Source organism: Papilio xuthus, unplaced genomic scaffold, assembly GCF_000836235.2.
Source record: "Papilio xuthus unplaced genomic scaffold, Pxut_1.1 DF827680.1, whole genome shotgun sequence".
Lineage (NCBI taxonomy): Eukaryota > Metazoa > Arthropoda > Insecta > Lepidoptera > Papilionidae > Papilio > Papilio xuthus.
Window position 1 is genome coordinate 4,499,685 of NW_013530969.1, and position 24,415 is coordinate 4,524,099.

Below are 24,415 nucleotides of genomic sequence, written 5' to 3' on the forward strand. Positions count from 1 at the left end.
TTACTTTACTACTGCAATAATGTACATTATTTTAGATATATTATTTTTAAGTGACTTATACATAGGTTATTCACAGAATATCATATTTAGTGAACACAACTCATCCAGATATGAAATTGCTGCATCAGAATGATGCTTTTTGTAAGCTAGGTGGTAAGGTTTTTAAATATGATGTTATATCTTAGTAAAAAGTGTTGTAAGAATGTTTTGTTTTATTTATATCTAATTAATGAAACTACAAATTGCATTTTTGAACACATTTATCTTGGAAAAGGCTTCGTCTCTAAATATTCAGCTAATAGAGAAAACTAAACAGGTATATCAGCAAATTCTTGAAATGCATTTTTGTAATTGAGGGAAGTTATAAAATATACAATTTGAATAAATTTAAACTTTATTCTTTATCACACTTAAATAAACATATATATATATATATATATATGGAGTATAACATATTGGAATAAATTACTCGTAGACCCAGTTTTCGGCAGCCGGAGTCCATCCAACAAGTTCCTTCTCCGTAAACCATAAGCCGATTTCTTTGTTGGCCGATTCAACGCTGTCGGAACCGTGAATTATGTTGCGACCGACTTCAATGCAAAGATCGCCACGGATGGTACCGGGTTGAGAGTCAGCGGGGTTCGTTGCACCTAGCATTTGACGACCGGTTTTCACCACATTAAGTCCCTCCCACACCATCGGGACCACTGGTCCAGAACTCATATATTTCACTAGTCCAGGGAAGAAGGGTCTGGAAGATAAGTCGCTGTAATGGTTCTGTAGAAGTTCTTCCGATGGCCATACGAATTTCAAGGCAACCAGTTTGAAACCTTTCTTCTCGAAGCGTTTGATGATTGTGCCGACAAGCCCGCGTTGGACACCGTCAGGTTTTACCATAATAAAGGTTCTTTCACGTGGCTCAGCCATGTTTTAATTTCGTTTGAAGGTTATGCGATCAAATCAAGAAATGCTGCAGTACCGGTGCGTGCGGCGTGTCGCTGTCCAAGATCACAGACAAAGAGATGGAAAAATGCCATAGAGCAGAGGAGAGAACGAATCGATGAAGGACAAACTAGGGATGTCCACTTGTTGTTCACATAGGTCGTCTATGATCATCAAAATTATTCCACCTGGTTTCAATATTGTCTTAAATCAATGATACATAATTTTTTAATTTATTCAATATCGTAATACGTAAACGAATGGCAGCGCTAAAAATTAAAGGTAGTTGTGTATAAATCAGCTTGAACAATACAGATCACATATAACTTGAACCGTAGAGCCACACGGTCTATTGCGATGAACTACAAATGCACGAGCTACACGGTGCCTCGCAGTTCTCAGCTTGAGACACGAATCATAACTCTATGCAAGTATAAATTGAGCCTAGCAGTGAGCCGGTTTACTACTGTTTTGCTTTACATTGCTTTACACTTGTGAATAAAAAAGTTTTACTCCACAATTCTTTATCACCTGACATACGTATGTACACAGAACATGGATGACCATGTATAAAGAGTATCTAGATTAATACAAAAGTGCAACCACTAAGCGTTCCTCTTGGTACAAAAAAGACCCGTACCCGTGGAGAGTAGCTTCAGAATTGGGCCCAACATAATGTTGGACTTGAAATTCGAAACTATAATTATAATTTTATATACTAGTACATAAAAAAGTTTCATTTTAATCATGAGAAATTATTAAGTCAGAGAAAGCTAGAAAGCATCTCTGGCAAATACTGTAAACTCAGAATTTTGTACACCCGACTGAATGAATCGATCAATCCTTATCGCAATTAGAAACAATGTTTTACGAGCGCTTGTTCATTATGATTTCCGTAAACAATGAGACAATATTATTTTTTTCTCTAACTGCGACTTCCATCCGTGAAATTAAATTCATTAGTACAATAGTACGATCAAATCTTTCGAAGTGCACAATGCTATCATGTTTCGATTACACAATTCAAATTGCTTTGTTTACGGTAAGTTAAAATTAACCTAAAACATTATTTTAAAGCATATCCAATATTAATTTTTTCTATTTCGCTTGAATTATTTTAATGAAATAAATAATAAACTAATGTGTGTGATACACCGTTCTGATTAATGATATTTAGTTTTGTAGGTACTCATACGAAATATAATAAATGTTAATACCCACTTTTTAGATACATGCTGTAAATTCCTTATCCATATTGAACAGTCATGGATACGCCATGGAAAATAGTGGATCGGAAGCCGAGGTTACAAGTCTTTTATCATCAAAATCTTATGTGCCCAAGGATCGGGACTTACCAAAGACGCTCGTCAAGAATATTGGTAAGGAATATATCTATGAGAATTATCTGTGCTTCCCATCGAGTTCCTTTTTATTTTGCTTGTTTTCTCTCAAGGTCATAGAATCTGTTTGATAATTTTAAAATTTGCGCGGTAAAACATATGCTCCAGTAATATTATATTTAGTGCAAATAAGAACTAAAATGTTTAAATTTATTTTAGAAAATGATGGAACTTATATTTTATCAAAGTTATCGGATGAACAGTTAATAAAATTGTTAAGCGAACAGCCAACAAAAAATGAATATTATCTGAGTGATCTCATCAAATTAGCTGTTGGTAATACGGCCAAGGATGACAATAAAATGATTCCTGATTTAGGCAAAAGTAAAGTACACGATAATATGTTGAACAATGGTTTTGAAATGCAATCCAACTTTAAAAATAGGTTTCGGACAATAGAAAAGCCAACAATTGGAAAAGCTCAGTCTGCTTACTTTAGACTTGAAAACAAAGAAGTTGATCCATATCACGTAAAGAACGAAGCTGATTACGCCGCTTTCCAGAAGATAAACAACTTGCTGTATAGTCGACCTCAAGTTGACGAATTGAGTGAAGAAGACGAAGAGAAGAAAGAATTACTTTTCGATGTTTTAGTGGCACAACTAAAGTCTCTATGTTGTAAAAAATCAAAGAAAAAACGGAAAAACAAGAAGCAATACTTAAGCCAATTTTTACCTCGAGCACCTATATCGAAAATGTATGCAGAAGATTTAAAGCCACCTCAATTGCTAAATGAATACATGTTTTTAATAATGAATGAAGAAGTTCGAGGTAATGGTAGTGAAGAACTTATATCGGTAGATCCTGAAAGTCTTGAAAAAAATAGCAGTGTTTTATTACTAGGTCCTATAACAACGCCTTTGACCGATAATCAGTTAAAAACAGTTGTAAGTATTAATTGAAAAAATTTAAAAGCATAAATTGCTATTTAAACGAAATTAACTATCGTAATATATTTTCAGATGACGAGAATTTCTAATGAATTATCGAAGCAAGAATACGTCCCCCTTCTACAGCAATTAGCGGAGGGTTCAGTTAGCAGTGGTCACTTAAATTTATTAAAAAACGTAATGCACAGTCCACTAACTAGGCGTTACATAAAACCCCATAGATGTAATCATCAATCTAAACTCGCAAAAGTATATGGGGGCCCAAAATGGATAATTTGTACCGGTTATTTGAATATTAATACACCAAGTTTATACGATTAGAACAATTTACGAAAATTTGACGTCTTTTTAATAGTTTCCTAGCTTGAAAGATATATTCATTGTTTAATAGAAAAAACACTGCGACATGATTTACTTAATAAATACTTTTATTAAACTCTTTGATAAGGTGAACCTGAACTGTAAATTCTGTAGACAATAATCATGATAAAAAACAGGCACAAAGAATAAATTTTATACTTTAATGAAATTTATGAAAGTGCTTTTAATATTTTAGGATTTTAGGTCTCAATTTTAAAGTTAAGCTAATTATTGAAAATTTGGCAAAAAGCTTTCCATCTATTGCTAATATTTCTTTGACAACTGCATGACACTTGACAGGTTTATAAATGAAGACCAAATTTGAAAGAATAAATCTATTTCCAAAATATTAATGGATTTGGTATAACAATAATATCAAAAACAATAATACATATATGTATTCTGGATTGTTAGCTTACTGCAGAACTGAAACCAAATTTCCCGCGGGAAGATTTGTAAAATGTATAAATTTGGTGTTGATGAAGACATAGAAACTGAATAATTTAATAATTCTTCTACTATTGTACTAGAAGAATTATTATAATACTACCAATTACAAATAGGTTTTGATTTACCACTAAATAATAACGTGCCAACAAAATAATATAAGCATGCCACAATCAGAAATTAAAACTTCAGGTGAAATTGTTAGATGTGGTTGGGTTACTAAAGACCCACAATACATTGAGTACCATGACAGTGAATGGGGTGAACCAGTATACGATAATTATCAACTTTTCGAAATGTTATGTTTGGAAGGGCAACAGGCTGGCTTGTCTTGGATAACAATATTAAAAAAGAGAGAAAAATATAAGCAATCATTTCATAATTTCAACCCTAATAAAATTTCAAAAATGTCAGAGACAGCAATACTGAAGTTACTAAATGATCCAGGAATTGTTAGACATAAAGGAAAATTAATAGCTATTAAACATAATTCTGATTGTTACCTGGCTATGGAAAATAATGGAGAAGATTTCTCTAATTTTATTTGGAGTTTTGTACAACACAGGCCTATAATTAATAATTGGGAAAATGTAAAAGATGTCCCGACTGAAACGGATATTTCCAAAGCTCTTTCTAAAGCATTAAAAAAAAGAGGATTTAAATTTGTGGGATCTACTATTTGTTATGCTTTTATGCAGGCTTGTGGTCTTGTAAATGATCATATTGTTAGTTGTTATTGTCGGAATAGAGATGACATTTTGTTGGATTAACTTATAATTCTTTTCTAATTGATTTAATTTGTAAATATACTACTTATGTATTTACAATATGGTAAGACTGAAGGCGAAGCTGACTGTAGCTCTTCTGAAGATATTATTATAAGTACTACTGCAATATATAATGGTTTAATTATTTACTTCTTTTACTTTTTTTTATAATTTCCTGCAAGTCTTTCTAATGTCGAGTGTAAGGTAGCTTCAACTTTTTGGCGGGTAAGTGCTGTGACGAATAGGTATGTTCGATCCAGGATCGTTGGATCGATTTACGTTTTAGTTTGTGTTTTAGGACTGGTCGACTGTCTTCTATTTGAACACTTAGACCTTGACAACGTATTGTTTAATCTACAACTATGTTTATTCTGTCTTACAATGATGTCAAACTGTCAGTGTCAATGTCAAGATTGTTTAGGAATTTTGAAAACTGCAGTTGTAATTTTATTGTGAGTCGCGAAGTAAACAGAAATTTCCTTGATTCTCATTAATTAAAATGAATATACCCTTCCCTGTTTTGTTGCCGCGCCTCATCGATTCTAAGTGGTTTAACGCCGATAGTCCTTGCGATGAAGATGCAGAATTGACAAGTTTGGAACAAGCGAATCAACATTGGGTAAAAATAAGATTTTTTTAGATTTAAGTATTTAAATTTGAGGCCAAATGTATATGTATGTCAAATTTAGATAATGCTGAATTCTGTATATTTACTTATAGGATTTTTTTATATGCATTTCAGTTAAGTTCTATTGGACAACAATATATGAAAAGAGCCCCATTAGGGAAAACAGAACCTGAGCCAATGGAAGAAGAAGCGGATACCGATGAAGAAGAAGGTACATCAAATTTATTTGCAATTTGTGTAAATTTCATAATTTTTTTATATTGAAATTAAAGTACTTAATTTGGTACAGGAAATGATGAAACAGATGAATCTGAGGAATCTCATGATGAAGACGAGGAAGAAGAATTACAAACAACATATTCACCACCAAGAAACAACAACGATTTGGAACCAGACAGCTTAGATGATGTTAATGACGCATCAGAAACCAACACATCAGACCAAAGTGCGATGTGGCCAATTCAGTAGCGTAAGGATAAATTATACAAATTAAACAAGTACTGATGAAAATAGAAAATCGACATTTTTATTTGACAGTAAAATTATTTGTTAAACATTTTATTCCAAATGAAGCATTGAAAAAAAGACTTTTTTTTAATGATTATTATCATCAGTGGTGTTAAGGTTGTATATGGTTCTGGTGACAATAATATTTGTGTTCTATATTTTTTATTTTTGTTCTTTTTGTTTTAGGAATTCTATCTTTACATCAAGACAGTTAAAGTCTGCAAGTAATATGCGGAGTAACTGAAGATATGCTGACCCAGACCCAGTGCAGTGATTGAGTTGACTACTTTATCAAAGCAGTTTTGTTAACTACTATATTTTATGTGTAATTAAGTCAAAAAAAGAATAATTATTATTTATGTACTATCGTTAAAAAAAATATTATGTGCCTCTTGATATTCTGTGGGCTGACTTCTATGACACTTGTATTGACACATATTTTCATCCCTCACATTCTCTTTGAAAAAACAGAGACAACAATATGTGTCAAATTTCACTGCAGTGGAAAACTACAAAGGTACAGTTTCCTGGAAGTGAAGTGAAATATTACTTTTTTTAGAACCATTATTTTTTAATTTGAAATTTTTAACTACATTGCTGCTTGTGGGATAATTTTCTAGCTTAATTAAATTGTCTAAAATTTTCATATTAAAAATCATACTTTTTTTTAGTTTTATTCAATTTAATAATAACACAGTTAAAACCTTATTATTGCTAATGTAAATTCAGCATATTTGTACGTGATGTTGATGAAAAAAATTAAATTACATTGCATCCCTATTGCGACATCTATCTATATTATATTATAAATTTGAATGTTTAGATGCATGATTATTTGTTGGATCTCCAGAACGGATGCATGGATCTTGCTGAAATCTGGCTCTAGGATCTGGATGTAGAATAAAGCCTGAAAGAACACATAGGCTATTTATTAAGTTTTTTTTAACTGCGCACGGACGAAGTTGACAGACACACGACAGCTAATAATGGATATAAAAATTAGAAATGGTATAATAAAAAAGTACTTGTGCAATTTAAATTGTTTAATTTAGCTGATTACAAAGAAATTGTATCATTTTATGATAAATGTATAAAAATTAAATACAGTTTAAATACTCATCTTTTTAACTAAACATACAATATGTTAAATAAGACAAGTAGTGCTAATAAGGTTGGTTATTTCATGATGAAAAAGAATTTATACAATTTAACATTTTTAATGGTAAACTTTTTAGACTACTTGTCATCACAGAGAAATTCTCTCCAGGCTAAAGCAATAATTACATTATTTACAATCATTCAGTCTCATTCGAGTTTTTTTTTATTCATAAGTAAAGATAGAAATTAACTACAGAGAGAGAATACAGGGCAAATGTAACAAGTTAATTTAGCTTTTTTTGAGCCTCACCTATATGAAATTAATACACAAAAGAAAAAACTTCATTATAAAACCTACCTTATTTCAACAATAAAACCAAGTGAAATCCATCATGCAATTATTACTCTTAAATTTTTTTACTTAACTAATATAATAAATTAAAAAACACATGGAGGACAAATAATTGCAGACCGTCTAAAGAACACTGGTTACGAGCGATATCACAATTTCTGCAAATTAATTTATTAAGTTTTAAGTTATTACTTCTTAATAAATGCAAATGTTTAGATGGATGGATGTTTTGTTGGAAGTTATCTGCAGAATGGCTGCACAAATCTCGCTGAAATTTGTCATAGATGTAGAAAACGGTCTGGAAGAATACATCGGCTACCAATTTTTTTGCTAATCCCGCGCGTACGTTGTCGCGGGCGACAGCCAGTATCAGATAAATACTATTTTATTGCATTTAATTGATTTCATATTTCTCTAGTTTATTATCAGCATATGGATATTTTTCAAATTTAGATTTTGTTGAATATTACATTAAGGAAAATTAAGTGAATCATTTTAATTCACTGTTTAGATAACATTTGTAACATCAATAACAACATTTACTATTCTAGTCAACAAGGGAACGATATTGTCTTTAGGAATTATTGTCCATTTCTTAGCCAAGCATTTTTCAACACTTGCATGTGTTATTTTGGGATCTGAAAAAAAGAAATCTTTTTCAAATCAAAAATAAATATATAAAATAATGTATCACGCGTATATCCTTTCTAATTCATGAAGTTAATTTAATAATCAAATATTTTTTTTTATTACAACTTTGTAGATACGAGGGGGAAAAATTTATAACTTCCCACATATTACCAGATACGATCAACGGATTAATGAACGACCCTTTATAGGATTTAAGTTTTTCTCTCACATATTAATATCAATTCAATCAAGGGTTAAACAAATTAAATTGTTAATTCCTTTGCCGAAACTTAATATTGTTATATCTACTTCTTAAAGACATTAAGAAGATTAAAAAAGGAAATTATATAAAAGGTTTTCACTGTGAAAGCCTTGGTTAGAATATTAACATTCTTACCTGAACATTTTGCCATATTGAGAGTGAAAAGTATAGCACTTTTCTTGACAAGAGGATTAAATTCATCACAATAATAATGGAAGGCCATTGCAAGAGATGATGGCACTTCGTCAAGATCTGTGACTAACATAACACCGGTTTTGGTAACATCATTTCTGTATCTTTCGATGAGTTCACTATGGACTTTCATATCAAGTTTAGTGCTATCCACAATAACATGGTTGTGAATGTTATTGTCATTGCCTGGAAGAGATAACATTTTATTAATTACTATGCTTACTTTTTCTATCTACCTGTAATCTAATGTCTATCTGTAAGAAAAATGAATAATATTATAAATGTGAACATTTAGATCTCAACTTTTTTTCAGAAGGGCTCAACAGATCTTGATGAAATTTGGCATAGATGTAGAGCTCATAGGAAGAACAAATAGGCTGCTCATTAATTTTTTTTTCCGCGCGGAAGGAGCCACAGGTGACAGCTGGTATAAATCAATATTTTTTATCGAATAACTTACGAAGATATCTGGCTGTAGTGAAGGCAAGATCATTCATAAATTGATTAAAATTTGCTGGATTAAAATTAGAATTAGCACTGTTATATGTGAATATAAGTGATGCAGCATCTTCTTTCCGAAATGTTGTGGAAATAACTGTAAAAAAATATAACATGTAAATTATTTTGTTTTTATTTATTATTTAATGATTAATGATATTAATGTATATTCACCTGATTGAATCTGCATTATAGAGTTGTAGTTGATTTTGTAATTTTTACATAAATAATCTATATCACTATAAAATTTACTTTCATCATATATATTTTGGTTTTGCCTATTATTGTGTAAATAGAACATATATATAACTCCAATAATGCTAAAAATGACTGCTACAATAACAACACTTGAATAATTTTTGGTCTCTTTCTTATCTATAGTGGATTGCTGAAAGGAGTCTTCTACGTATGAGTCGCACGAATTTCTGCAATAGTAACATATAGCTTTTTTATATAAGATTAACAATCTATTGCTAGCCAGTTTGTGTAGAAACCCAAAAAGATTAATTAAATATTGATAGTGTAATAACACTCCAATGAAAAATACAAACTTCATACAGTCATACAACTCTCTATTATTTGTGAGTAAACAAATTATAGGATGAATATTCAATCTTCAAGTGGTATCTCTGTATAAAGCATTGCTATCATATAGGCATTTGAGAATTGATATAAATAAATTTTCATGTACATTAACATTTTCAAAAATTATTTATGATCAAAATAACCTCACATTTGTCATACATCATTTTTAATAATATTACAAGCTGTTTCTGTTAAGAAAAAAAGAAAATTCTTACTCTCTTTCCCTTTCATCGTCATCAGTAAATTCATCAGAAATGGAACTCGTGTTTCTTGCATTTATAGGGTGAAGATATCTGCTAAAAAATTAAAATAATAAAAGATAAAAAAATGTGATAAAAGTCATTGATTTATCTGCTGCAATATTATTATATAATTTTGCCATGCCAATTTGTGTATGTAATCCCAGGAAACATACAAAGTGCACCGTTTTATGTCTAACAAAAGGGGCATAGTTAAAAAATAATTCACTTGATAACCTGGCATCATACACATTTTCATCACTTTAGTTGCTTTCAGTTATATCGCCCGAGTGATTAATGCGGAATTCCATAAAATTCTTACAGCATCTTAAGTTTAAGATCTTGCCGACATTAACTTAAAATATAAAGTTTAAAACTTGGTATATAACGTGGTCAGTTTTAATGGAAAGCAATTTACCTCTGAATGTTATCAACTTCATCATTATCCTCGTCATCATCAACAATCGACGAGGATCTGTTAACTCGGTTCCTCTCTCTTCTTTGTATTCTATCGTTGGTATTCTGGACTCCATACCTCACCATTATAAATGTTTTAACAAAATAATGAATGAGATTTTATTTGTTTTTTTTTGCTAATAAGTTTAATTGATTATAAGTTGTTGTTCTAAAAGGTTTATTTTTATATAGTTAATGTAAATTAATTTAGAATGCAAAATGTAACTGTAAATCGATGTAAATAAAGTAGACAAATCTTGGCAAATCTTAAGTTCATTCTACAGATGACACTGACATTGACAGATATTGGATTGGCCTTGTTCTATAGGATATTGCATTAACATAGATTACATTTAATTAAAATGTAGGAATTATATCAATCAAAATTAAAATAATGGAAAATCAGTTTTTATTTTTTTTGTTTGTCAGTCTGTCTGTCCGCAAGGTACGTTTGTTCCGGGTAATATATAAAACAGCTGGTGCTATTATATTTTGACGGAACTTTCACTGGGTATAGTTAATGTGTTCGTGCATATTATAGGCTACTTTTTTTTTTAAGTTCCACGGTGACGATTTCGAGGGCGACCGCTATATCCAAACGGCTGATAGAGATGCACTCTACTGTGGTCATAGACGAATATTTCATGACCAGCTATTGCATGCAACTTCGTCAGCATGGTTACAAGACCATTGAAGTCCCGGAATATTGGTTCAGCAGCGGTTTTGGTTTTTAATTGAAACAAACGTGAACTTGCGGATGGATGAAATTTAAAAAAGTTTTCTTGGTATAAATAACGCAAATAATCATGTGCAGGAAATATGAATATTTTATTCTGATATTACATGCACACTCAAATTTTAATAACTGTAGATTGAACCAACCACGAGAACAGTGCCATTCTCATCAGCGGAGATAAGTTATTAAGAGATTAAACTTATTTGGCTACGGTTTCACTTCGGAAAACTCGAAAAAAACCTACAATAATATTTATTTACACATTAAATCAGTCCATGACAATTCTGTATCCTTATTGGATCTAAACCAACCTAGTTTATGTAAATAAATAAAAAAATCTGATAATGACAAGTCTTGTTGACTCCGCTAGATTAGAAGTTTAAGAACGGGACTTAATTTGCGGGTTCGAACCTGTGTATACCTATTATTGTGTCGCCGTGTTTTTAGATTTCCGAATTTGATATGTACATTTATCCGGAACGGAGAAGGAAAACATCGCAAAATACCCTGAATTTAAAAAAAAATTACTTGTGATATCAACCAATCCACATTGCATCAACATTGTTACATAGCCAACTCTAACTTGAGTAGATTCCGAGCCGTTCCATTCCATCAGTCTTAGACTAATTTTAATAGAGCCGTTCGTTCTATTAAAATTAGTCTCGTTTTAAAATACGTAAAAAGAAAAGATTACCATAATGAAATTTTACCAATTATGATAGGGAAAAGCTAAATATAGAATAAAATTTATTGAGGAATTTATTAAAGAACTATGAATGCAAAATTTCAAAGAACCAATTTAAATTAAAGGTAAGTTACAATGGATACTAAATATAAAAGAATAACTTTAAGTGGCCATCTCTGCGCCGAATTTCTGTTAGTGCTGGTTAATACATGAGCCGTCTGTCGAAGAATCGGCTTCGTGGGATATGTTTGCATGGCTACCGCTTCATGTTCTTCGTTCGTTTTAATTCTTTCACTCAGCCATGCTTTAAAAGCGTAGGTTGGTAGAAAGTCAATCATAAATTTGTTGATAGAATAACGTGATGTAATTTCTCTAGTACAGTCACTTTGACCTTTGACAACCACGCCGACGAGTTGATGATCAAAAATCACTGGTCCACCAATATCTTTAAAACAGGTCAGTACTTTGGTTTCAACACAGTCAAGATAAGCACTAAAATAGTGTTCGTTCGACGGTGATCGCCGCTCTAAGCCAACGAACTGTAACTCTTTTTCAAGGCCAGAATCAGTATTTAAACCAAATCCGAAAGCTTCCACGTCCGTTAGTTGGTCTCCAGTAGTCATATTACTTAAGCCAAGTTTCGAAACAAAGGATGTATTATGCTTCTCAGTGTATACAAGACCGACATCCTTTCCTGCTCCAGCTCCAGAATATGTTGGATATTTTTCAGATTTTATTATATGCAGAAGAACAGATGTATTATCTCTTTTAGCTGTAGTTGTATTGAGTAAGATATAATTAATTGGCTTCTGAATACACTGAGCAGATGTAAGAACAAGTCCGTTAGACACAATGGCTCCCGAACACAAGTATTCATTCTGTTGAGACATTATAGCGGCCATAAAAGGAAATTGCTTAGCAAATGCTGATCGTACCTCGTGCATTTGGCTATTATGTCTCCTGGTGCATGTAGCGTTGTTTTGATCGGCTTCATAAGGAACATCCATTGATTCATCTTTACCGTCATCATTTGAATCTCCATTGTCGTCTCTATTTTCGTATACGCTTTTTTTTACATTTTCACTAGAACAAACATCTGTGTAGTTTAGAAGAAATAAAATAAATACCAATAAACGCAATGAAATAACTTCTTTTATCATTATAATCAAGAAAAACTTGTAAGAGTTATACGAATAGATTTGAAATTCTGTTTTCACTTCTTTTCTCTTAATTTCTTTTTTTTTAATATAAACACTTAAAGCATTATAACCAGTCTCATTTGAAAATAAACAATAAATTCTCTATGAAGAAATAACAATGTCATTTAAATTGCTCGATCACCAATAACTTAGGACTGGTACTTACTGATACTTTTCATCTTTCCATGAAAAAGGACATATATATGGTAAATCGTGGTAAAACTGACAATATTCGTGGTAGAATTGAGAATTGTAATACGATACAAAAATCTGATACGGAGAGCGTCGGTGGCTCAATTGTTAAAGCACTTGACTTGTAATCTGCGGTTCCTGGGTTCGAATTCCGTCACGTACCAATGTTTTTTTCGGTTTACATATGTACACTTATCCGACGTTCTTAAGATGAAGAAAAACATTGTGATGCAACCTTTGTGATGTTCATATCTGCGAAGAAATTCAAAGATATGTGTGAAATCACCAACTCTCACTGGGTCAGCGTGGTTGACTATGGCCTAGACCTCCCTAACTAAGGAAAGTTCCGTGCCCTCAGTGGGGATGTATAATATAATACAAAAAACATTGTACAAAAGCTCGCAACAGAAGGGGAGAGCCCGAAAGCTGAAAGGGAACCGTTTTCACCGAACATTCTGTAACCAACCGATATAGTACCAGACAGTACTTTGAGTTAGTGTCTGATAGTTACCGTTACCATCTGCAGTTAGTGTGCGCTCATCTGGCAAGGCAATTTTGATCATTTTTTTAACATTTTACATTACCTTATTGCTTTTTTTTCGAAAGTGACATATCATTACGTCATTTATGAACGCAAGGGTTAATGTCATTAGCATGCTGTCAAATTGAAATGACATATTAGGAGTAAGACTTTCGCCAAGACTATCATTTCCTGAATTTTCTTATGAGGTGGCAGTATTACAAACATATTGCAACACATTATATAGATATAACATTATACCAACATGTCTAAGAAAAAAGGTACAAAGAAAAATCAAGACCTTGATGAAGACTTCGAAGACAAGCGGTTGGAAGAATCGCATGATATAACCTCAAAGAATAAAGGGAAAAGTAAAAAGAAAGGAAAAACAAGTGCTAACATTAGTGACGAAGAAGTGGATACGAATAAGAAAAATGTAGCTTCTGATGATGAAGAAGAAGCGAAACACGCAACAAAAAAGTCGCAAAAAAAAGGTTAGTGTCAGTTGTCTTTAATGATTGGATACTGTTTCTTTTCTCTCTACGGGTTTGTTGATTGACTCTTTAATTTCAGGTAAAAACAAAAAGAAAGATGATGTTTCTGATGATGAATATGAAGATAGTAAGGTCACAAATAATGCATCAAAGCCCTCTAAACAAAGTAAAAAGAAAAAAGGTTGGTTAATTAAAATTTGTAATAATAATGTACCATTAAACAGCCTGCTTCCGAATTTTCTTGATTATTTTCGATTTCACAAATTAATTGTATTATTTTTTATTATATACTCTTTATTTTTTAGATATTTAGAATTCATGACCTTAATTTGATGGAGTTTAATTTAAATAAATATAGTTTTCTATGAATATTTAAATAACATATATTTTTTTATTAATACAATTTAAATTAGAACTTTTATAGTTTTTCAGGATAATTTATTAGGAAGAATGAAAATTATATTTATTTTATTAACATTTTTACATATAAACACTATTAAAAATTGGGTACATAACTATTTAAAAAGAGCCAAAGTTTCAAATACATGTTTTGTATTATAAAATTTAATTACATTTGTATTTCAATAGTTTTAAATAAATTTTTAGGCAAGGGTAAAAAAGATGATTGGTCAGATGATGGCAGTGATTTAGACCTCAAGGAAGTTTCAGAAGATGAAATAGCAAAACCTGTCAGTAAAAAAAAAGGTGACTATAACCTTTAAAATTTTCCTTCTTAAAAAGAAAACAATATGACTAAACTAAGTCTCCTTGCTATTATAATTCGTGATATAAGGCAAGTGTACTGAAAATTGTAGCTAGTATTAATATTACTAAGCTATACAGAGAGTTTTTTTTTCTTAAATCTTTTTAGTTTGAGAAATAATGCAATGAATAGACACAATATTTATGTTACAGCAAGGAATAAAAAGAAAGCTGTAGAGGAACAGTCAGATGAAGAAGATCATGATGACACCAAGTCAGTAGTTAGTAATACATCTAGTAAACAAGCTACTAAAGCTAAAGGCAAAAAGGGTAAGTGAAACTGCTACTGTTGATCTACTACTACTTAGTCCAAGACATAGTACTTCGGGAATCCGAGACCTAGTAGTTGTAGTAGGACTTGTACCAGTAATTGTAGTAGTTACAGTAGTCATAGTAGTAGGCATAGTTGCAGTTGAAGCAGTGAGCTATAGTTTCCACAAACTCGAACTAGGACAAGCTTCCTCTCGTAAGAATAATAGAATATTTTTCATTTATAAATGGTGTCATTATATCTTTTAGGTAAAGGGAAGAAGAATGATGATTGGTCAGATAATGGCAGTGATGTGGAACTAAAAGAACTATCAGATGAAGAAGTAGTGAAACCTGTAACTAAAAAGAAATGTAAGTTTTTAATACTAATTAATGTTTGTTTTTATATTCTAAGGTGGCATACAACCACTGCCAATAGACATCCGCAATTCAAAAGTGTCAATTGCCTAATGGCTAAGGGTACGGATTTCCGATCACGAGGTTGGGGGTTTGAATCCCGCCATTGGACTATTGTCGTAAACCATATCCTAGTACAAGCTTAGAGCTTATTTGGAATGGTTAAACAAATATTAGTAAATTTACACAAAAATCTGCTAATAGTTTGCAAAAAATAAATGCAGATGCATTGCTTACCCTTAATCAACAGAAGATGGGATGCACAGAAAGAGGATGTTTCCCCAAGTGCCTCTGCCAAATCCAGGGTCGCACTTAGTGTTTATTTATATGATTGATGTCTTGCAGCAAAAAATAAGAAGAAAATAGAAGCAGTTGAATCTTCGGATAATGAAGAAGATGATGATTCTAAATCATTGAGCAGTTCAGTGCCTCCACCAGCTCCTAAAAATAAAAAAGGTGAGTTCGTATTTTATTTAAATATATTGGTGATAAGTGTAAATTTTTACAGTTACCAGATGAAATATGTCGAAATTGTAGAATGAATTAAGTTTATGTTAAAAAGATTTGTTTATAACAAAATGAACTGTTGAACCAAATTTATTTATTAATCTAAGTAAAGGCAAAGCTGGATGCTAGTTTAGTATAGACAAAAGTAAACAACTAACAAGAATGTTCATTTTCAGAAAAAGCTAAGATTGAAGAATTGCCCGATGAAGATGTTGATTCAAAAACAATACCATCAGATGAAGAACAAATAATTAAACCGGTGTCTAAGAGTAAAAGTAAGAAGTAAAGTCTTATTTTTTGTATATAAACTACCTGTCGCCCGTGACTCCGTCCATGCAGACTTAAAAAAACTTATAAAGTACCCTATGTATCCTTTGAGACTATGTTATACATCTATGCCAAATTTCAGCGAGATCCATGCAGCTGTTCCATAGATACCTTTGTACAAACATCCATCTAAACATTCACATTTATCATATTAGTAAAATGTTTTAACTATATTTTCATTTAGAAATTTTTTATTTAAAAATTGAACTTATTTACTTTCCAATACTTTTTAGGTAAAAATAAAAAGAAAAATAATATAGATGACATTGAAGAAGAGTTGAAGAAATTTGAAATGAAGGATCCGGAACCTGAAGAAGAAATTATACAGGAAAAGGTATTGTTTTTTTTTTGTACTTCGTCTAAAAATATAAATAATATAGTGATGGAATGTATAACAATTTTCGTAGTGTGTAAAAATTTAATTGTGAATAACCAAAGATTTAGTTACAGATCCTTTGATTTTTTCCGTTTCTTTAAAAAATTATACACAAAGAAAACGCATCCAAACATCCACTTGAGCGCATAAATTAAAAACCATTTGAGGCTTTTTAATATTATTCTTATAGTATATATTTATTGTAAGGAAGTACTGAATTTTTTTAGGATTAATAAATAAATAAAATTTTATAGCAGGAAGAGAAAGGTCAACAAGAGACAGTAGAAGTTGAAAAGAAAATGAGTCACAAAGAGAAGAAGAAACTGAAGAAGCAACAGGAATATGAAAAGCAAATGGAGATGTTGACGAAGAAGGGTGGACAGGGACATAGTGATTTGGATGCCAATTTCACTGTGAGTCAGGCGCAGAAAACTGCAGGTTAGCATTTTAGACGTCAAAGTATTTTATCATTGATTCTTAAGTTCCAACAATATATTTATATAACTTATAGTTACTAATGGAAGCACCAGTGGCCCAGCGGTGGAAGCACTTGACTTGTAATCTGCAGGTCCTGGGTTCGAATCGATTACTTATCGATTACTAATTGATTTTTTTCTTTAGGTCAAATGGCAGCTTTAGAAAATGCAGTAGATATAAAAGTAGAAAACTTTTCTATAAGTGCTAAAGGCAAAGATCTGTTTGTGAATGCTAATTTGTTAATCGCTAACGGTCGAAGATACGGTCTGGTCGGTCCTAACGGGCACGGCAAGACGACCTTGTTGAGACATTTAGCTCAGCGCGCGTTTCCACTGCCACCACACATTGATATACTGCTTTGTGAACAAGAGGTCACAGCAAGTGATATGAGCGCTGTTGATACTTTACTGGAATCTGATGTTAAGAGAACTGGTATGTATAATATTGATTTTTTTTTTCCAAGTCACCGTTTGAAAAATTTTTTTTGTTAATTTTTGTTTTTTTTTAGAACTTTTAAAGGAATGCAAAGAATTAGAGGCTGAAACAGAGAAAGGAAATTTGAGTAAGCAAGATAGACTTAATGAGGTAAACTATTTTTGATTTGTAGAAATAATAATTATTATAAGTAAAATCCTGTATAACATGAATATTGTCATTGAATGAAAACCGTGAAAAAACCATGAAATTCAAGAGTTGTGATTTTTGTCACCCTAGTAGTTGCCCGCGACTTTGTTCTCGTGGAATTAAAAAGATAAAGTAGTCATAAAAACAGTCTATGTCAACCAGGGGTGCTTATAAAGCTATTAAAAAGAAAGAATTATTCAAATTTGTTCAGTAGTTTCAGACCCTATTTAATATAAACAATCAAATCTGCTCATTATATTATTATTTTGTTGTGACGTATGCTGCATGTATATGTATGTATGCATGTGTATGTATGTATGTATGTAGGTGTACGCGGAGCTGAAGGCGATAGGCGCGGACGCGGCGGAGCCCCGCGCGCGACGCATCCTGGCCGGTCTGGGCTTCAGCAAGGAGATGCAGGACCGCGCCACCAAGAACTTCTCCGGTGGATGGCGTATGAGAGTTTCTCTCGCCAGGTACCTCTACAATTTTTTTATTTTATTGAAATATCACATTGAAGATAAACTTATCTTACTAATATTATAAATGCATAAGTATAGATGGATGGATGGATGGATGTTTGTTATTACGTATCTCCAGAACCGCTAAATGGAGCTTGTTGAAAATTCGCATGGTAGAATAAAGTTTGGATACATAATAGGCTACTAATTAAGATTTTTTTTCTAAATTCCGGGTCGTTTGTACACATTTTTCTTATATTGTCTATAAGATTTGGACATTAGCTCGGTGTAAGGATTACATTAAAATGATAATTTTGCTTATTTGTTTTATTTGAATTCCAGAGCTCTGTATATTGAACCAACATTGTTGCTGCTTGATGAACCTACAAACCATTTAGATCTTAACGCTGTTATTTGGTTGGACAAGTGAGTGAAATTTATATATATTAAATAAAATGTGAGAAGAAAGAAATTAGGCCTAAATTTTGTTATTATAATGATTTCTAATTGTTAAAAACTAAAACTTTGTATTTTTTTTTAATTTTATAGTTACATATTTGTATTCTGATATTGTTATTTACAGTTAAATTTGTTAGGACTGATATAAAATTCTTGAAACAGTCCCTGTATGGCCTTAGTTTTAACTTATTTACCATGGGTTTCTGAGCCGAAAATCTCTGTATAAAACATATCGTCATCCTCATCGCCTTTGACAAAACAAAGATGACCTTTGACAATGATATGTTTTAAACTGGGATTTTAATCTCGGAAACGCACGGTTAATGATTCAAGAGATTTACTCAATATATTTACATAATCTGTGGTAGTGTTTTTTTATTAAAATTAATTATGATGTTTTTTAGTTATTTACAAGGATGGAAGAAAACGTTACTCGTTGTATCTCACGACCAGTCATTCTTAGACAATGTATGTAACGAGATTATACATTTAGACCAACAGAAGTTATTTTATTATAAGGGCAATTATTCAATGTTCAAGAAAATGTACGCACAGAAACGAAAAGAAATGATCAAAGAGTACGAGAAGCAAGAAAAGAGATTAAAAGAGATGAAATCACACGGACAATCCAAGAAACAGGCTGTAAGTTATTGCTACTTATCTTACACAGTCAAAGAATTAAATTCCCTTCCCTTTTATAATTAAATATAGCAAAATATACGAGTTGTAGTTTAAGCAAGTATAGCCAAACAAGGATATCTGAATCGGAGAGAGAGAGGCGCTGCTATCGCGGATGTTTCTGTCAGAATATATATAAAACCTACATAGACATAGAAAATGACATGACACAGTACAATGAGGGTCTTGTGACATTTGACATTAACAGGGGGGCGCTAGTGAGCTGTCATAATTTAGTTTAACTTATGCCCATCGGTTCAGATAGCCTTTTACTAGTACTTATGTAAGTTGCAATGAGAAGCTACTTGTACACATTTCACCAATGGGTAGGAAATTAACGTCCTCGGCTGTATAAATATGAATTTCAACAGTTGAATTAACAACGATGTAACACAAATGTTTTTGTTTTCAGGAGAAGAAACAGAAGGAAGTATTAACACGTAAGCAAGAGAAGAACAGGAGTAAGAGTCAGCGTGAGGAGGCGGAGGAGGGTGCGGCGCCGGTGACGCTGCTGCAGCGACCCAAGGAGTACATCGTCAAGTTCAACTTCCCAGATCCCCCACCACTACAGCCTCCCATACTCGGCCTGCACAGTAAACATTTATTTATTTTTACTTTTTAAATAATCCTGACCTGTGACTTTGGATGATGTTTCTTCTAAGATTTACTTTAATTGTATTATTAATAGTAACAGTAGCGAAGGAAGCTGCTTTAAGAGATCTTGTGAAGCTTTTTTGTCATAATTGGTAAAAAAAATGTATAGTTTCTTAATACTTCCCGTATTATACGTATTTTTTATTTTTCCCATAAAAAAAATAAGTAGATTTTTGTTATATACTAATATTTCTTGTACCATTCCTGGTTTGTTTTTAGAATTTTGTGAATAATAATGTTAGAATAAAAATAAGATAAAATCTTTTTTTTAGTATAAATTATTTTTAAGCCAAGATACACATCTAGAAATAAATGAAATTTTCTGATTGTATATCTTGGACTGAGATTGTATTTTGTTTGACAGATGTGAACTTCAACTTCCCGGGTCAGAAGCCGCTGTTTATAGATGTGGACTTCGGTATAGATCTGAACTCGCGTATCGCCATCGTGGGCCCCAACGGTGTCGGCAAGTCCACATTCCTCAAACTTCTAGTGGGAGAACTGAGCCCAATACGAGGGGAATTGATCAGGAATCATAGATTGGTCAGTACATTTTTATTATTTGATTGTAATAGAAACTAAATCTATTTTAACATAATTAATGTTACTTTGTTATATAAAATTTGTATAAAATATCAGTGCAAAGCTCCGATTTAAGTTTAAACGCTTTTCAGTTTAATTATTAAGCTTCTTCTTAGTTGTCAAATTTTAGCGGTTCTTTTCGATTGAGTAAAAGTAAAAACTCTTAGTAGATGACGCTATGGTCAACAGTGGGCTGTCAGTTGTCATACGTCAATGTTTTATACGTCATTCTTGCGATTAAAAAAAAATGTATTCCTTTTTCATTGTTTTGGTAAAGTATATTATGCCCATATTAAAAAAAAACTTATTTTTTAATTTTTTTTGATTAAAATTTTGACAGAAGTCGTTGATATGACTACAGTCCACACAGTATTTTTTGTATATCTGTGGTATATTTGCTACTTCTACTCTTGATCATGCGCAAAAGGCAAATTTTCTTACGATTTTCAGCTTTTCATGCATTCAAAAGTTCCAAACTTAATATTAAAGTATAGTATCCTGTATAGAGGATAGGTCGCTTCGACCAGCACTCTGGTGAGCATCTGACTGCGGAGGAGTCCCCGGTGGAATATCTGCAGCGTCTGTTCGGGCTGCAGTACGAGAAGGCGCGCAAGGCGTTAGGCACGTTTGGTCTCGCGGGTCATGCCCACACCATCAAGATGAAGGATCTCAGTGGTGGGCAGAAGGCGAGGGTTGCCCTCGCTGAACTAACCCTCATGGCGCCTGATGTAGTTATATTGGTTAGTATATTTAATTCACAATATATCTACATAGGTAACATAGAAAGCTTATTTTTTTTTAATTTACATCATTCCTAATTTTAAAAAAGGTAAAGTGGAAGTCGTCTGATAAACAATCAAACATGTCTTAAATGTGGATATTTTCCCATTCTATGCGATTCTTCCTCTGTCGAATCCACTTTCTCTGGAAAGAGTGGGAAGGGAACGTGGACTAATATTATAGGCTACTTTTCTATCCTGCGCTATCAAAGTCGAGGGCTACATATGAGTATTAATACAATATATATTGTGGTTAGGACGAGCCGACGAACAATTTGGACATAGAGAGCATAGACGCGCTGGCGGAGGCCATCAACCAGTACAAGGGCGGCGTCGTGATTGTATCCCACGACGAGCGTCTTATACGGGAGACAGAGTGCGCACTCTACGTCATTGAAGACCAGACTATTAACGAGGTAATATACCGAATTACTATATCATCAACCACTAACACAACACAGAACGTGATAGAAGATAAAAAAAAATTATGAACAGTCAAGTCTAGATAAATGAGAGTCCAAGGGACGTTCACCCTCGATTGTAAAGGTTTCTTGTTTATCCAGGTTCGACTATAAATAATATATATTTTTATTCGTTTTTTTTTTCAAAAGCAAGGCTGTTCTAATCGGCACCTTTGTCATATCCTTGATGCTTCATTTTCTTAACAAACAAAAAAGTTAAATACGTGTAATCATCTAATAAGTAATTCTGATGAAGTACTTTCTATAAAAAAGGGTATTTAGTTGATTTTGTAAAACTTTTCTTGTATTATGAGAGCGGGGAAGTCTAATAATATAATAATTTGATGTACAGGTGGACGGTGACTTTGATGACTACAGGAAGGAACTTCTGGAGAGTCTGGGAGAGACTATCAACTCTCCTTCCATCATTGCCAACGCGGCTGTACTACAATAGACACAATGATATCATATGGATACTACGAGATAAGATTTGGTCAAATATTAGCAAATTGTGTAATAATTCATGGCTATTGATAGATTTTTTTACTATTTTAAATAAGGTTGAGTTTGTTTTGGAATTTTTAGCAACTATAGTTAAAGCTAAGATTCAAATTCATATCAACAATTTTCTAGTACATGGCGGAACCTTATTTAAATGGTTGTAATTTTACTTAATTTGCTAATATTTAAAAGAAAACTTATGGTGAAGAGGTCGAACAACGAATCCTTGCTTAGCGGAATTTGAATCTAAATAAAATTCGTAATCAAAACCTATGTTTTTCTTATACTTTTTGTAAGTTCTGGCAATCTTTATTACTCATATATTAATGCTATTTTTACTTAGCACATAGTCGTTCATTTATTTTCCCATATTTTTTTTTAATTGCACTGAAAATTCTTAATTTTACGTCGCTTATTATTATTTAAACACATCTTTTCGGTTTAAAATGTATTACTATCCAATAGCTCTAGTTTGTTTCTTATTTCATTTGTCTACTTTGGGTTTTTTACTGTGGATTTCTGATACCAAAATCACTGCATAAAACATATTGTCATCCACGTCATTATATTGATATGTATGGTCTAAACGGTTATATTGGTCTCAGAAACCCACAATTAGTAACACAAGCAATAGTGCGTAATATTTATTATTAACTAAGCATTATAAAAAACAAAAAAAATGTATTTAATATTGAATATAGATAGAAGATAAATGAATTCTATTTAATATATCAATTTTTTAAAGCTTAATTATTATAAAAATAAGAAAAACCAAAATTGACATTGTTTTATTTTTTCTTCCACTCTTATAAAAAAAAAAAATAATACAGGGGCACAAGTATACTAAAGTTTTCTCCGTGCAACATAAATATTATTCAGCGCTTGAAGGTTAGTATGTCAAAAGTGTCTATTACTTTACTTATGTTTAATAAAATTAAGAATTAGTTAAAAAATAATTCTATACATTCATTCCATAGTTCAAGTATTGATGGACATAAAATTTAATATTAAAGCATGCACTAAGTATACACTGGAATTATATAAATGCAAATAACATCGAAAGATACATTTTTACAAAACTGCTTGTGGGAAGAAAGACTTGTGGAATATTCTTCCGTCCAATCATATCGTACACCAAGGGAAAATTAATTTTATTAATATATTAGCAATTTAAATGAAAAAGAGTTAGTTTATTTCACGATGTAATCATTTGTATCTGAAATCTGAAAGTGAACAGATTGTAGATATGTAAACGTAAAGAAGTAGGGATATATGTATTTAAAATTAGTAACTTGGCCGGCAACGCATCTACAGTTCCTCTGCAGATTCTGTTGCAGATGTCCATGGGTGTCGTGGATCACCTCGGTGTTCCCGCCGCTCGTTTGCCCCCTTCTCTTATAAAAAAAAACTTAGTAATAATAGTATAGATTATCTTCATATATTAAGTAAAAAATTACTTATTTCTGTATCCTTTTAAGTAAAATATTAATAAGTAAGTAAGTAAGTATATCAATGCTATGGTTGTATCGTAATATATTTATGTAATATTTAAAATAAAAATAAAAATTTAATTTTTTACTGAAAATATTTCTTTCATTTCTCTTGCGAACAGGCACTTTGCTAAAATAACAATACCTATTTAATAAAGAATATTAGGTTCACAATTTTGATAATAGATGGCACTAGCAACATCGTTTTGAAACAAACGTTTGTAGGTATCAACCATATGTACCAGTTTGGTAATTTTTTCTCAGCAGCGAATTATTTCGTTATCATTCCGGTATGAAAGTATTAAAACAAATGGAATTTTAATTTCTGTTATTATGTGTGAAATCACGTTTATTTTTCTAAAATATTGAGTCGGAAAAATTGCAAAATGACCGGTGCCAGAAACTTCATACAGAGTACTTCGAATACAAGTAAGGTTACCTAAGAATATCTTTTAATAATAGGCAAGTTAAATAAACTGAAATTAAGACATTTTTATTTTAAATTGATCAGAGGTAATTTGATTGGGCGTAG

At 31.8% G+C, this 24,415-nt stretch overlaps 7 protein-coding genes across 10 annotated transcripts; 4 read left to right on the forward strand and 3 right to left on the reverse strand.

Annotated features, from left to right (window-relative positions):
- Window positions 1-376: 376 nt before the first annotated feature.
- awd (nucleoside diphosphate kinase) lies at window positions 377-1,012 on the reverse strand. The gene is given in 1 exon segment (NM_001311924.1): window positions 377-1,012. A coding segment is annotated over 1 exon segment (462 nt). The 5' UTR covers window positions 928-1,012; the 3' UTR covers window positions 377-465.
- A 106-nt stretch (window positions 1,013-1,118) lies between these two features.
- On the forward strand, window positions 1,119-3,658 carry LOC106117150 (uncharacterized). The gene is made up of 4 exons (XM_013311273.1): window positions 1,119-1,984; window positions 2,171-2,321; window positions 2,502-3,229; window positions 3,305-3,658. Exons 1-4 carry the CDS (start codon window positions 1,805-1,807, stop codon window positions 3,551-3,553), a joined length of 1,308 nt encoding a protein of 435 aa, XP_013166727.1. The 5' UTR covers window positions 1,119-1,804; the 3' UTR covers window positions 3,554-3,658.
- Window positions 3,659-3,862: 204 nt separating this feature from the next.
- Window positions 3,863-4,905, forward strand: LOC106117372 (DNA-3-methyladenine glycosylase 1). The gene has a single exon (XM_013311655.1). The coding sequence runs from the start codon at window positions 4,204-4,206 to the stop codon at window positions 4,807-4,809; it is 606 nt and encodes a 201-aa protein (XP_013167109.1). The 5' UTR covers window positions 3,863-4,203; the 3' UTR covers window positions 4,810-4,905.
- Window positions 4,906-5,210: 305 nt separating this feature from the next.
- Window positions 5,211-6,607, forward strand: LOC106117373 (anaphase-promoting complex subunit 15B). Of its 3 annotated transcripts, none has more exons than XM_013311657.1 (4): window positions 5,211-5,425; window positions 5,549-5,645; window positions 5,724-5,903; window positions 6,128-6,607. In XM_013311657.1, the coding sequence occupies exons 1-3, from the start codon at window positions 5,306-5,308 to the stop codon at window positions 5,900-5,902; spliced, it is 396 nt and encodes a 131-aa protein (XP_013167111.1). In that variant the 5' UTR covers window positions 5,211-5,305; the 3' UTR covers window position 5,903; window positions 6,128-6,607. The 3 variants fall into 3 exon arrangements, with proteins under 3 accessions (XP_013167111.1, XP_013167110.1, XP_013167112.1); XM_013311656.1 differs by having other exon boundaries at window positions 5,724-5,879; XM_013311658.1 differs by having other exon boundaries at window positions 5,739-5,879.
- Window positions 6,314-10,540, reverse strand: TORIP (Torsin interacting protein). 2 transcript variants are annotated; one of them, XM_013311654.1, is made up of 6 exons: window positions 10,216-10,540; window positions 9,774-9,851; window positions 9,148-9,398; window positions 8,936-9,070; window positions 8,419-8,661; window positions 6,314-8,029 (listed from the first exon to the last, which is right to left on the reverse strand). In XM_013311654.1, exons 1-6 carry the CDS (start codon window positions 10,338-10,340, stop codon window positions 7,899-7,901), a joined length of 963 nt encoding a protein of 320 aa, XP_013167108.1. In that variant the 5' UTR covers window positions 10,341-10,540; the 3' UTR covers window positions 6,314-7,898. The 2 variants fall into 2 exon arrangements, with proteins under 2 accessions (XP_013167108.1, XP_013167107.1); XM_013311653.1 differs by having other exon boundaries at window positions 9,774-9,854; window positions 10,216-10,539.
- A 1,216-nt stretch (window positions 10,541-11,756) lies between these two features.
- Window positions 11,757-12,913, reverse strand: LOC106117074 (mast cell protease 3-like). The gene has a single exon (XM_013311145.1). The coding sequence runs from the start codon at window positions 12,832-12,834 to the stop codon at window positions 11,794-11,796; it is 1,041 nt and encodes a 346-aa protein (XP_013166599.1). The 5' UTR covers window positions 12,835-12,913; the 3' UTR covers window positions 11,757-11,793.
- An 803-nt stretch (window positions 12,914-13,716) lies between these two features.
- LOC106117322 (ATP-binding cassette sub-family F member 1) lies at window positions 13,717-23,092 on the forward strand. The gene is made up of 19 exons (XM_013311579.1): window positions 13,717-14,079; window positions 14,159-14,260; window positions 14,686-14,784; window positions 14,995-15,111; window positions 15,361-15,462; window positions 15,853-15,963; window positions 16,191-16,289; window positions 16,575-16,675; window positions 16,972-17,155; window positions 17,339-17,626; window positions 17,703-17,779; window positions 18,146-18,294; window positions 18,622-18,705; window positions 19,143-19,380; window positions 19,829-20,009; window positions 20,435-20,613; window positions 21,159-21,392; window positions 21,689-21,847; window positions 22,245-23,092. Exons 1-19 carry the CDS (start codon window positions 13,851-13,853, stop codon window positions 22,344-22,346), a joined length of 2,835 nt encoding a protein of 944 aa, XP_013167033.1. The 5' UTR covers window positions 13,717-13,850; the 3' UTR covers window positions 22,347-23,092.
- Window positions 23,093-24,415: the final 1,323 nt, after the last annotated feature.

What these genes read in the sequence shown, in the direction of transcription:
- TORIP (XM_013311653.1), bottom strand. Translation starts at nt 10,340, where the DNA reads ATGGTGAGGTATGGAGTCCAGAATACCAACGATAGAATACAAAGAAGA. An exon ending in GACGATGAAAGGGAAAGAGA is followed by an intron (nt 9,399 to 9,773) that starts GTAAGAATTTTC and finishes TTACTATTGCAG; the next exon opens with AAATTCGTGCGACTCATACG. An exon ending in CAATATGGCAAAATGTTCAG is followed by an intron (nt 8,030 to 8,418) that starts GTAAGAATGTTA and finishes TCTTTTTTTCAG; the next exon opens with ATCCCAAAATAACACATGCA.
- LOC106117322 (XM_013311579.1), top strand. Translation starts at nt 13,851, where the DNA reads ATGTCTAAGAAAAAAGGTACAAAGAAAAATCAAGACCTTGATGAAGAC. An exon ending in TAAAGCTAAAGGCAAAAAGG is followed by an intron (nt 15,112 to 15,360) that starts GTAAGTGAAACT and finishes TATATCTTTTAG; the next exon opens with GTAAAGGGAAGAAGAATGAT. An exon ending in TCCCATACTCGGCCTGCACA is followed by an intron (nt 20,010 to 20,434) that starts GTAAACATTTAT and finishes TTTGTTTGACAG; the next exon opens with ATGTGAACTTCAACTTCCCG.
- LOC106117372 (XM_013311655.1), top strand. Translation starts at nt 4,204, where the DNA reads ATGCCACAATCAGAAATTAAAACTTCAGGTGAAATTGTTAGATGTGGT.
- LOC106117074 (XM_013311145.1), bottom strand. Translation starts at nt 12,834, where the DNA reads ATGATAAAAGAAGTTATTTCATTGCGTTTATTGGTATTTATTTTATTT.
- LOC106117373 (XM_013311656.1), top strand. Translation starts at nt 5,306, where the DNA reads ATGAATATACCCTTCCCTGTTTTGTTGCCGCGCCTCATCGATTCTAAG. An exon ending in AACAAGCGAATCAACATTGG is followed by an intron (nt 5,426 to 5,548) that starts GTAAAAATAAGA and finishes TATGCATTTCAG; the next exon opens with TTAAGTTCTATTGGACAACA. An exon ending in AACCAACACATCAGACCAAA is followed by an intron (nt 5,880 to 6,127) that starts GTGCGATGTGGC and finishes TTTTTGTTTTAG; the next exon opens with GAATTCTATCTTTACATCAA.
- LOC106117150 (XM_013311273.1), top strand. Translation starts at nt 1,805, where the DNA reads ATGTTTTACGAGCGCTTGTTCATTATGATTTCCGTAAACAATGAGACA. An exon ending in TTCAAATTGCTTTGTTTACG is followed by an intron (nt 1,985 to 2,170) that starts GTAAGTTAAAAT and finishes CCCACTTTTTAG; the next exon opens with ATACATGCTGTAAATTCCTT. An exon ending in GACGCTCGTCAAGAATATTG is followed by an intron (nt 2,322 to 2,501) that starts GTAAGGAATATA and finishes AATTTATTTTAG; the next exon opens with AAAATGATGGAACTTATATT.